The sequence below is a fragment of the Tauraco erythrolophus genome, chromosome 4 (genome assembly GCF_009769465.1).
Source record: "Tauraco erythrolophus isolate bTauEry1 chromosome 4, bTauEry1.pri, whole genome shotgun sequence".
Taxonomy (NCBI): Eukaryota; Metazoa; Chordata; class Aves; order Musophagiformes; family Musophagidae; genus Tauraco; species Tauraco erythrolophus.
This window is the reverse complement of record NC_141468.1, coordinates 51,133,342-51,145,698: the sequence shown is the minus strand read 5'-3', so window position 1 is coordinate 51,145,698 and position 12,357 is coordinate 51,133,342. Positions and strand designations below refer to the sequence as shown.

The 12,357-nt window shown below is 49.2% G+C and overlaps 1 protein-coding gene across 2 annotated transcripts; it reads left to right on the top strand.

Annotated features, from left to right (window-relative positions):
* The first annotated feature begins 8,776 nt into the window (after positions 1–8,776).
* Positions 8,777–11,968, top strand: DUSP6 (dual specificity phosphatase 6). Of its 2 annotated transcripts, XM_009981764.2 has the most exons (3): positions 8,777–9,179; positions 9,794–10,231; positions 11,661–11,968. In XM_009981764.2, exons 1-3 carry the CDS (start codon positions 8,777–8,779, stop codon positions 11,966–11,968), a joined length of 1,149 nt encoding a protein of 382 aa, XP_009980066.2. The 2 variants fall into 2 exon arrangements, with proteins under 2 accessions (XP_009980066.2, XP_086466508.1); XM_086610382.1 differs by lacking the exon at positions 9,794–10,231.
* The last annotated feature ends 389 nt before the right edge of the window (positions 11,969–12,357 follow it).

Below are 12,357 nucleotides of genomic sequence, written 5' to 3'. Positions count from 1 at the left end.
TGTGCTGAGGCACTGACTTGGTACAGCCTGGAAAGGGAGCAGTGTACTGCTGGACCCTGGTCCTTGCTTCCTGCACACTTCTGTCTTATTCCCATTCCAATTCCAATGTGATCCAGAAATGCTTAACTTCTCTGATTCGATGGGACTGCCACATGAAATAAAGCAGATTGCAAAATGGTACTGGAAGTAAAAACAAAGTAACAAACCAACATTTATAAGTTACCGGAGAAAACTTCTAAGAAAACAGTGGGGAGACTCCAGTGCATCACTGGAAAGCGTAAGGGTGTAGACATCTCTACAACAACCTCTTGGGAACACTTGAACAGACATTTATGTGCACAGTTTAGCCAGAATAGGAAACTTTGTGAAAATGGTTTATACTTTACAGCTATACTACAAGATTTACCTTTGCGGTATGCTGGTGGCACCAATGTATCAAATGAGTAACATAAACCGTGACCATGAACCGTACTGTAATCATCATGCCATTGTGCTCTGATGTACCAAGTGACGACCTGGTATTTGGATGGGACAGTTTTACCATTAAGTCCTCATAAATATCTAAGCATATTAAAGCCAGGATAAACTTAACAGCAGTAATTCTCTTTTCAACATTTGCAGAGATCACACTCGTACACACCCAGTCTTCAAAGTATGTCGTATACTGCAAAGCTCTTAAATACTGAATCAAAGATGAAGAAATAACTACCATCCCCATTTATGGCTATACCTTGAGAGGTATGCCTTTCGAAAGGACTGTACACCTTAAATATATTACTTTCCTAGTAATGTGCATAACCCAATACTGCCCTGGACATTTTTAATACTGCTCCATGTTTAGGGCAGTTTCCTTTCCCTATTTGTTCTATTTACACCAAATTCTTTCTACCGGTTTCCCTCTGCCACCAACCAAAGTCTCTCGAGCTTCCAGGTGAAACTACTAGGTTCATCTGTGGGACTGAGGAGCTGTGGTGACTGACTCCTTGAGACTACTGTAGTTTGGGCAGTTTTCTTTTTATCTCCTGCTCATTTTTGTTTTTTTCTTTTTGGGAGGAATGAGGGGTGGTGTTGCAAAGCGTAGCAAACTAAACCAGAAAGCTAGACCTTTGTACCTCAGGACAGGAAGACTTACGTCACATGCTGTTCCTGGGAAGCCAGTAACGCTGCTAGTGCTTCAAATTCAGCATATGATTTGAGCCCTGTTTTTTAACAGAGTAGGACATTTTAGCACCTACGCTGGGCCATAGGTTTGATGCTTCCCCCTCAATAAGCTTTTACCAAACCATCTGACAGCAGCAGGTCACCAGGGAAACCCCCAGCCTTAGTAAAAAGGAAACGCTTGCCTCTGTTAATGCATTTACCCCACTTGGTACAGGTCCTGCCTGGCCTGGGAGAGGTCCCCATGTGGGTTACATCTGTGAAAAGTAAAGCAGATGTGCTAAATGGGAGTTGCAGGTGCCAGGACATATATCTGCCCCCGTCTCTCCCCCTGTGACATCCTGGAGCCAAACTGTGTGCTTGGCTTCATCGGGTCCCCAGGACACATTCCAGTGGCCATATAAAAAACAAGGCAGCGGAAATTGAATTGTTCATGCCTGGGTTGGACTCCTAATTGCCTCTCTTTGGAATCAGAACATAAGATAGCTGCGCAGCATTTCTTTTCCTGAATATGCCTGTCCCAGGATGAAGATCTTTTTCTTACGTAATTTGCTGTCTCTGCTCTGCTCTCTGCACAGCTGATTTACTCTGCACTGTGCAAACGCAGTCCTTGTTTACTCTTTTCACGGTCTAGAACAAGCCTTCAGTCATCCCAGGGGCAGGCTTTATTCCCATGGTCAGAACAAGAGAGAGATTTGGGATCAGGGAACCTCGTAAACGCAGAGGAAAATAAATCTTTAGCATCAGGAAGAGAGTGCTGCTTTCTGTACTTGCTTGACGCTGTCAGGTTTACTTCCTCACAGGATGAGTGAATGGGATGAAAACGGGACAGTGCTATTGAAGGAACATACTTTAGTGATAGCACTAATGCCTCCACAGGTAAGCCCACATGTTAGTGCCTAGTAAGTCCTTCCAAGCACATCAAAATGGGCAGCACTAAAGAGATTATAGCATTTTCTCAGCAGCCTCATCTGGTGTGATGTATGTCCCCAGTATAGCCTGATACAGGCTGTCCCCGAGAAGCAGACAACAGCAGAGTGAAACACACCAGCATGCAAATCATGAGTACGCGCTTTGGGCACTACTGAACTCTTTGGCATTGGCAGAGAAGTAATATATAAGCACATTGTTGGCCCTATATAAATAGCATGATATTCCTGCATCATGGATCAGGACTTTTGAATAGGAGTTGCTGTTTTCCTCAGCTAAGGAAGGTAACAGAATCGTACGAATCTGGATTCCAATTAGTAAGTTAATTTATTAATTTAATCACTATCACCAAATTTGAGGGAATATCAGTATTTTTATTTAACCACAGTCTTAAAATTTAGTCTGCTTCTCTTTTTTTGCCTCTATTATACAGCCCATTTTTTATTTGAAAGCTTTCAAATTAATATGTCATTAACTACAAGAAAATTAGCCACACACATAGCCTTCTGTTCTCTTTATGTTTACTATTTTCAAGATAGAGCTGCCCACCCATGCTATGTTTCTGTTGTCAGTAGAATGTAAAGCACTGTGAAGTGATATACAGGTCAGTGCCACCAAAACTGCCACTACCAATGGCAGTACCTGGTGGGGAAAGAAATAAAAAAGAAAAAAAATAAAAGAAAAATATTAGAATGCTGGCCTGTGTGCTTGGTCAATATCCAGTGAGCCTGACTAAATGTGTGCCTTGCACTGCCCTCCTGCAAGCTTTGTTTTATCCTCTAAGAAAGGAGAACTCTACAGGCAGTAGCGATCTGCTGTCAAACAAAACTGCTCACCTTTGTACACCCTGAGGAACCATTTGGAGAACTCATGTATGAGCTACATTCAGAAGGGAACTTAGTTTATACTACAAGAAGTCAAAAGAAAACAAAACCTCTTGAATAAATGCATGCCTGTAGTAGCTGTTAAGTATTTTAAAGCATCGCTCCTAAGTAATTGCTAATTACATTACTTTATTACGAGGCACAATTAAATATGTGCTTGAGGTCATCCCGCTATTTGCTGTTTCAAGGAAAGCACTTGAGTCAAAAGGATTTCCTAAATGGAGTCATTCAGTGGTTTATTTCTCCAACTTCAGGAATTATTTTAGATGCAAATAATTGGACATTGAATAAGAAGTTAAATGTCATTTCCATAAATTGTTTGTGCTTTACATAAAACAAGCAAAATGCTTTATAGGGCAGTTTTGTTCTCCCTTTGAGACACCCTGCACTAACCAGTTCTGCACTCAAGGCACCGTACTTTATGGCCAGTTTGGTATAGGACGATTTGTGTATTTCTGGTTTCAGATAGATCATTCACGCAAACAAACACAGACAGACCATTAATTCTCATGTTTACCAAAATTAAAACTAACAGTGATAGGGACTTACAGATAAACTTAAGAGGTGAGAATTACAGATGGTAAGGTAAGCATCTGAAAGTAAGGGTTGGTTACACTACTCACCATTTAGAGACAGTGAAGGCAACTGAGCGGCTCCGGAGTGAAGTTTGCCTGTTCTGAAGAACTCCTGAAAGTGCCTATTAAGAGAAATAACTAGCTAAAACAACATCTAAAGCTCAGTGACTACCTAGCTGAATCACAGGCATCTGCTGGTTCTGTCAAAGCTGACAGTCAAGATTCTCAAAATTCATGCCTAAGTATGACCTGTCAGTGGAAAAACCTGTCTGCACTACGTTTTCCAAGCACCTGCGTTTCCAGAATTGAGTTGGCACCTCAAACAAAATCCTTTTGTTTCATGCTCCTTGGCTTTCTCCAATAGGGAATCCCAGAGCGTACTTCACTTGCTGGACATCAAACAGTGCCGAGACAGAAGGTGTCTCTGCCACTTTGATTCAGGTCATCAGTGGGATGTGGAAAAGCAAGGCTGGAGTCCCTGCTTTGCATGTTGCATCAATCAAATATTGATTGATGCAACATGGGAAAGGTCCGACTAAAGCAGCAGAAAAAGCCTTTCCTATTTTAGGCCCTCATCTTCTCATAGAAAGACAGGCTCCTATTGAATTCTGCTCCAAATCAAGTAGAAGAGAGGACTGAACCTGCACCTTTAGAGGAAGAAAACACTTATATAAGGAAAAAACTTTCCCATCCCTAGTGTCTAATGCAAGAAGAAACTTCATTAGTATTTCACCTCCTGAGGATGCCTCTCATCGCTGCCTCAGTATCCCAGGCTGTGAAGCATCTCACAGTGGCCCAGTTGGCCTGGTTTCAAAATGTCATAGGTACCTGCCTTTTTGGTACTTCTCTCTCTCATTACACTATGTAGGTAGACTGGCTGCCTAATTCAGGGCCAGGCCTTCTGTTACAGGGGAGAGACATGAAGGAATCTGGCAAAGCAACACTGAATTCTCATCTCCATCCTCCGTGCAGGACTCTTTTTCTCTGTGTCTGCATCTCTGGCCGAGACAAGCTCAGGTTCTATGCACTCCTGGACATCTATTTAGGCCTCTACACATGCTAAGAACGAACAGAAGGTGTATGGTCCGAAAGTCAGCAAAACAGCCTTTTTGTGATGAATATTCTTTGAGCTGGGCTGAAGAGTTTTCATTCACAGCCAAAGAGGTATAAAACCAAAACAAAATAAAACCAACCCTACCCAAGAATAAATATTTCAGGGTTCAAAAGCTAACTCTGCCAGTGACTGGATGAACAAGTGGATGGATCATGGTTAACAGGAATAGGCTCTTCTTACAGCCTAGGTACTATAAAAACTTCTGGAAGTTGAAGGATAAGTGACCTCCTGGTAAGGGCTGGGCTGTTAGATCTGGGGTCTGACAAAACATCAAACACTAGCGTGGTTAACTGAATCTGCTCCTGCATCCCTCAGCGCCTGACAGGACAGCGTGGTTCAGACAGAGAGAAGAAAAAAGGGCGCACAGATTCCTGTGAACACAAAGAACGGCGTGCCACGTCGTTTTCATTCTCCTTCAGACTTCCTCGGTTGGTGTGTGCTGAGGGACGCACCACTACAAATTCAACAGGTGTCATTTGTATTCCACTCTGCTGCAGCGCAAAATCTCCTGCCTGGCTCCCAACTCACCAAATGCCACCCTCAGACTGCTGCCACGCAATGAGCTGGCTATAGCCATCATTGTTACAAGTCCCTGCCCCAGCTCCACTTGGGAAATACAACTCTCTTGAGTGTGCTTTAGCTAACGTTTTATTGCCTTCATATGCTTAATGCTCATAACATTTCAATCAGATCTGACAGTACTAATGATAGAAATCTTTTTAAATGCTATCATTATTTATTGTTGCATTACTACTAGGCAGGTATCTCAATGGGTTTGATAAACTGCTTGCATAATATGTAGCTTTCAGTTAAAACGTTGAATGACTAAGATTTTTATTTTAAACCACTGCCATAAAACATCACTGAAAATGCCCTGAAGATGATAATCAGAACATATTTTCTTCCTAAAATTTTGCAGTCATCAGAGAGGCAAGTTTACTTTATATGAATATGGAAGTGTTTGATGGAAGTAATTTGGGGCTTGTTTTGTTTTCTTTGAATCCTAACTCTGCAAAGTGCTAATGTTTTCCTGTGCATCTTTATTTTCAAAAATATAATCAGAGTACAACGTAACCCCAAAGAACCATGTTAATTAATAACATGGATTACAAGGAACAAATTGTATTTATCAGTGCATTAAGCTTGCTGGGAATTGTCATAATGTTATACTAAAATTGTCCCTGTCTTTAACCTTCAGGTCACAGTCACTATAGTTTAACATAATGCCTTCTGCGTGTTTTCTAAATTGATCCCTTAAGTGACAATTGATCATTTGAGAATTCTTCTGGCCGTTGGGATCCAGGTTAACAGAGAAAACACCACTTACTATTAGAATAAATAAGTAATAAGAAATGTTCGAGATGGTTGTAAGACAAGCATCGAATTATACTGTGCCCAAAGAGGTAGCTACAGTCAAGGTGGTTTGAGAATTTCTCTGTTTCTCATGCTTTGCAGAACTTCTGTCTCCAGAATTTCCATTTCTTAATCCTTAAATCCATGGTTAGTAAGGCTGAGGTGTATGTTACATTAGTTTTTAAAATTTGAACAAAAGTTGATACTGATGCATTTGAGAAGAAGGATAAACATGGTGCAAATTTTAAGGAAAAAAAAGTAAAAGTAGGACTTAAATTATGACCTGATTATTCATTTTACTAGGACTGTGCTATTTGCCATACATAATACAGAGTGCCCAAAAGTGCCAGCCTCAAAGAATTTGCTGTCCTGCCTGAGCGCTGACATGGGTTAAATCAGAAGACTTAAATATAGCAGAGGGGGCAAAAAACACAACAAATAAATAAATAAAAACCAAAGACTCCTGCTTTTGATCTGTTGCTGCTGTGAACACTTAAACACCATACCCTGAATACACTGAGCTAACAGCAAGTGAAGCACCTGGTAAGAGCAGCCAGAAACTCTATAATGGTGGGCAAGGCGGACTGGACAATTTACCCCCACTGCGTGGTGGGACAAGGTATCTGGTGTGTATCCAGCGAGTTGCACATCAGCCTGGCCAAATCCCTCTGTTTAGGGTCAGGGCAACGTTTCTACAACACTTTAGCCCCGCTTTCAAGCAAGCCTCTGAAACAGGTAGCCAGCAGGGATCCTCTCAAAATCCCTGCTGGGGAGGACGTCGTTAATGCCATCTGGGTGTCAGCCTTGCCCGAAACTGCAGCGCAGGATGCGCCAGCTTTCATTAACATCAACGGATGTTTTCTGCGCAGAACACACAGGGCCGTCCGTGCCGCTCTCTGTTCCCAGGGTCAACGCTCTCCAGCCTCTCGCTACCCAAGGAACCTCCTTCAGCTGGGGTTAAAAATAATCAGCCCTGAAGCACAGCAGCACTGGAAACGAGATTAGCCTCTCCAGAACAATTTTACTCCCAGGCAGATGTTGGCAACGGGATTAGCGTTTAGGCCAGGCGTCTCCCGATTTATTTTCGCTCCTCGCTTTTCACTCGCCCATTTGCTAAACCTGCATCTTGCAACAACGCCGCCCGGCTCAGCCTCCGGCCCCGCTCCACCAGTCCCCGGCGCCGCTCCGCCCGGTCCCCCCGGGCCCCAGCTACCCCGGCGCCGCTCCGCCGGGCCCCGCAGCCCCCCTCCTCCGTCTCCCGGTGCAGCGGAGAACGCAGCGCCCTTCCGCTCGGCCGGGGCCGGGGTGGGGGGGGGGAAGCGCTGGACGGCGGCGGCAGGGCCCCACCCGCAGGCCGCCCCGCGGAAGGAGCCGGTGCGGTGGCCGGGGGCTGCCAGGTGCGGGGGGCTGCCAGGTGCGGGGGGCCGGGCCACACCCCGCCGGGCCGGCGGCGTGGCCGGCGCTCCCCGCGCCGCCGGGGGTGGCCGCGGGCTCCGCGCTGGCGGCGGCCCCACGCCGCACTCGGGCGAGCGCAGTTCCATTACCGAGTACCTGGAGCGGCCGGCCGCGCCGCGCCGAGGCGAGGCGCGCCGCTTTCTCCGGTCACGTTTTCGGGGTGGCCCGCCCCGGCTTTAGCAGCGCCCGCAGGCTGTTCCCGAGGCGGTGCCGGCTCCCCGGCTGCGCTTCGTGCAGCGAATAAAGCCGGGCCGCGTAGGAAGAGATTAGCTCGGGGTTTACCCTTCACCCGCGCAGGGATCAGCTGAGGACAGAGGCTACCCGCCACCCTAAAAATGGGATTCCCGGAACGCCCTAATGAAAAGCCGGGCCAGGATCAGCGCTGGCGAATTAGGGGGGACGGGGCCGGCCCCCCTCGAGCGTCGAGCTTAGGGAGAGAAAACATGGAGGGAGAGAAAAGGTGCCTTTTGTTCCGCTCGCGGCTGGTGCCGGTGCCCGCGGAAGGGAAGGGAGGAGAGAGGATGGCCGGGCCGGGCCGCGCCCCCTCACCTGCCCCCGCCGCCCCCGCCCGCCGCGCCGCGGCTGCCGCTTGTTTGCACTCGGCTTATCCGGAGCGGAAATTCCTTTCCGTTTTTGTGAATGACAAACTCATTAACGATTCATCAACACAACCTGTTCCAGCCGGCCCGTCGCCGCGGCAACAGCCCCTTCCGCGCGCCCCCATTGGCTGCGCCGGAGAATGTATCCATTGAGACGTCCCGCGGTTGTACCCATTGAGGAGCCGCCGGGCGCCGGGCTGCGCGGGGCCGCGGCCGAGGGGCGCTGCGGGCGGGCAAGGGGCAGCGGCACCGGCAGCGCCGCGGTGTTTCCGTGCGGAGCGGGGGAGCCCCGCTCGGCGGCACGTTAATTGGATTTCATTCACTCGGGGCGGAGGAAAAGCCCAAGGGCTCGGGCTGCAGCGGCGATTAGACAGGTTCATTCAGGGATTCATTGACAAAAAAAAAAAAAAAAAAAAGAGGAGAGCGGGCAGGCTGGCTGCGCGCACACACACACACACGCACTCTCACACTTACACGCTCACGCACACACACACACGCCGGGGCTGCTGCTGCTCCCTCCCCGTGACTCCACCGCCGCCCGGCGCGGGGGAGGCGGCGCGGGGGGGCTGCGTGATTCATTTTCCTGGGGCGGAGGGAGATAAGTTGTGCGGAGTTGGAGGGGTGCAGCCCGCCCGCCGAGCCAGCCGCATGTCTCTGTGAGAGAGAGGGGCGCTTCCAGAGCACGCTCGGCTCCCCCCGTCCTTCCTCATGCTAGATACGTTCAGACCCGTCCCTTTCGCGTCGGAAATGGCGATTAGTAAATCCGTGGCGTGGCTGAACGAGCAGCTGGAGATGGGCAACGACCGGCTACTGCTGATGGACTGTCGGCCGCAGGAGTTGTACGAGTCGTCCCACATCGAGTCGGCCATCAACGTGGCCATCCCCGGCATCATGCTGCGGCGGCTGCAGAAGGGCAACCTGCCCCTGCGCTCCCTCGTCGCCAGCAGCGAGGAGGACCGGGAGCGCTTCGCCCGCCGGTGCGGCACCGACACGGTGGTGCTGTACGACGAGCACAGCCGCGACTGGAACGAGAACACGGGCGGAGAGTCCGTGCTGGGGCTGCTCCTCAAGCGCCTCAAAGACGAAGGCTGCAAGGCGTTTTATCTGGAAGGTGAGAAGGGCCGCCGGGGGATGGGGGAAGAGATCGCTGCCTGCGGGCCCGGAGCTGCGGGGTGTCGGGATGGGGAGCCCCAGGCTCGGCGGTGCGGGTCTCTGCCCGAGGAAGGCCGGGGGGGGGCAGCGTCCCCCGGCCGTTGCATACCGGCGCTCATGGAGGACACACAAGCTGGACAGGGGGCTTTTCTCCCTGCCCTCTCCCCCCAACCCCCAGCATCCCTGTCCACGCTTTGTTTAAAGAGACCCCGAGGACTGGAACCGCTATAGCAGTGTGGGGAGGACAGGGCTAACGGGGAGCCCGGCGTGAGCCGGGGAGGACAGGAGAAATTGCCACCGAGACACCGCTCCGGAGGTCCTCGCAGGGCGAAGGGGCACGGAACTTTAATCTCGAATGTGCTGAGCCCTCCGTGGCAGCAGGCTTTTTTCTTAAAACCCTCTTTTAGGTCAGTCCGTCTGTTTGAGAGCGTGACTTTTTTTTTTTTCCCCGAGGCTCGAGAGTGTGGGAAACATGCCCCTTTGCAGACAGAGCTGTGCCAGGGGCCTAGATTGTCTTGCCATCTTGTATCTGGTTGTATTGCCCCCCACCACCCTTTTTGCTTTTCTCCCCAGGTGGTTTCAGCAAGTTCCAGGCCGAGTTCGCCCTGCACTGCGAAACTAACCTAGACAGTTCGTGTAGCAGCAGCTCTCCTCCTTTGCCAGTCCTGGGCTTGGGAGGCCTCCGAATCAGCTCTGATTCCTCATCAGACATTGAATCTGACATTGACAGAGACCCCAATAGTGCCACCGACTCCGATGGCAGCCCTCTCTCCAACAACCAGCCTTCCTTCCCGGTGGAGATTTTACCCTACCTCTACTTAGGCTGTGCCAAGGACTCCACTAATCTGGACGTTTTGGAAGAGTTTGGCATTAAATACATCTTGAATGTTACCCCCAACCTGCCTAATCTCTTTGAAAACGCCGGCGAATTCAAGTACAAACAGATCCCGATCTCTGACCACTGGAGCCAAAATCTGTCTCAGTTCTTTCCTGAGGCCATCTCCTTTATAGGTGAGACCCGGTTATTTGCTAACAGCTATATGTCAAACGGCAGCATTCAATTTATTTTGCGAAATTCGGGAGATTTCGGGCGAGAAGCTGTAGCAGCATTTCTGGCAGTCTCTGGGACATGCCCTGCTTTCTGGTTGTAAAGCCGGCGGGCTAGGGGCGGTTTTGGGGGGTCATTGAGGAGCCCAGGTGAATTGTAAGCGACATTTGCAGGTTGCAAACGCACGCCTGATTTGGCTGGCTGGGGGCTTCCTCCCTGAGCCGTTTGTGTCGAAGCCGGGGACTGAGCAATGCGCAGGATGGGGGGATATTTTAAAGTCTCTTTCTGGCCAGGGGAAGCAAATGAACCCGGGGTCGATAGATTATTCGTCCTGTTTTTGAGAATTTTTTCTTGTGGTGTGTTGTTTTTTGGGTTTTTTTTTGTTGTTTTTTTTTTTCCCCTCGAGGTTACTGAAGAGCAGTATAATAGAAAGAAACGATCTGGGAAGCTAACTTTAGCTTTTAAATACAAGTTATTCATAACCGGTATCCCTGGCAAATGTATAGTCAGAGCTTTAATTAAATCTCGTGGTAATAATGATGATATACCTCTCGGGCTGGGTGCCTCTGTTAGCCAGCCCTTAGACGTTGCCCGTCAGTTTCGGAAACACATCCCCTTGGGCTCAAGGAGTTCTGGTTAAAATTTGCACTCCTTCGTTTCAGAGAGAACTAAAATCGCCCCATCGGGGTGCGGTGGGGTGGGCATCGCATTATCTGTTGGGAAGCTGTGCTGTAGTCCGGTTGAATGATACCGGTAATAGTGGAGAATGTAGGTAATCTGAGCCCAGCAGGAAGAAATGTGGGCTGGAAGCCACAAAGAAACTAATCTCCAGGCATTGTAATGCATTTCCTATTACAAAGGAACCCATTTTCAACCAATGTTGACATCCTGTTCCTCCTAATGGGCTGTCCCCTGTGACTTCCCTCATTCTTTTAAAATGCCTGAATACCTCCATTGTTAGCTGCACAACAGCTGGAGAATAATTTAATAGACCTTTGCAGTCTGCTGGTCTGTATAAAAGGCATTCAGTGACATATTGCAGGATTTCCATGCTGGGGCAAGGGGACTGTAAGAATTTCAGGCAAATCTCCAGGCGAAAAGAGTGTCTTTTAAAACTGACTTTTAAAACGGTGTCATGCAGCGTATCCTGCTCCCTTTGTCTCGCTCTTAGTTTTCTCAGCTCTTGGACTCTGGTACATATACGTAGGGGGGGTGGATTCTCCTCTTGCCCTGGTTTTAAGCCGGTGAAGTTTAACTCTTGCGTGTCACTGCCGGCCACTGGGATCAGAATCGCCCTTTCTTCCTACCTGATGCTAATCTCACTTGTGTTGTGAGATCAGTTACCAACCCCCTGTCTTATGTGTCCTTCTCTGCCTCTTTGTCTCTCTACAGACGAAGCACGGGGGAAGAACTGTGGCGTCCTGGTGCATTGCTTAGCAGGGATCAGCCGCTCAGTCACCGTGACGGTGGCCTACCTCATGCAGAAGCTCAACTTGTCCATGAACGATGCCTATGATATTGTCAAGATGAAGAAGTCCAACATTTCACCCAACTTCAACTTCATGGGTCAGCTGCTGGACTTTGAGCGAACTCTGGGGCTGAGCAGCCCCTGTGACAATCGAGTGCCGAACCAGCAGCTGTACTTCACCACTCCTTCCAACCAGAATGTCTTCCAGGTGGATTCCCTGCAGTCCACGTGAGCTCTCACCGCCTCCCTTCTCCTGTCCGTTTCATGGGATCACTCCTCAATGGTTCCTCTTTGGCAGTGATAAAGAAAATGCAGCTTTCTCTTTTTCTGGCCTCTGCTGTCAAAAAGCAGCTGCCAGGGCAGGCTAGGAAAGGTTACACAGTATGGAATTGCAAAGGGAGGGAACGTGGTGAGCTCTCTGGGAAGGACCGCGGCGACCAGGCGCCAAGTGAGCAGCGCGCTCATCCCCGCTTGCGCAGTGGCTTGGGTCCAAGGACTGCCAGGGGCGTAGGGTAAGGCTGGACAGGCTGAGCACGTGTTCTCTAGAGACTGCAACTGTCCCACTTCCCTCTCTGCTTTCGGATCTGTGATACACATCTTTGTCTTCAGTGAAGACTGGTT

Excerpts from the sequence above, each read along its gene's own strand:
- DUSP6 (XM_009981764.2), top strand. The coding sequence starts at position 8,777 with ATGCTAGATACGTTCAGACCCGTCCCTTTCGCGTCGGAAATGGCGATT. Across the intron at positions 9,180-9,793 it reads CAAGGCGTTTTATCTGGAAG|GTGGTTTCAGCAAGTTCCAG; the intron begins GTGAGAAGGGCC and ends TTTTCTCCCCAG. Across the intron at positions 10,232-11,660 it reads TGAGGCCATCTCCTTTATAG|ACGAAGCACGGGGGAAGAAC; the intron begins GTGAGACCCGGT and ends GTCTCTCTACAG.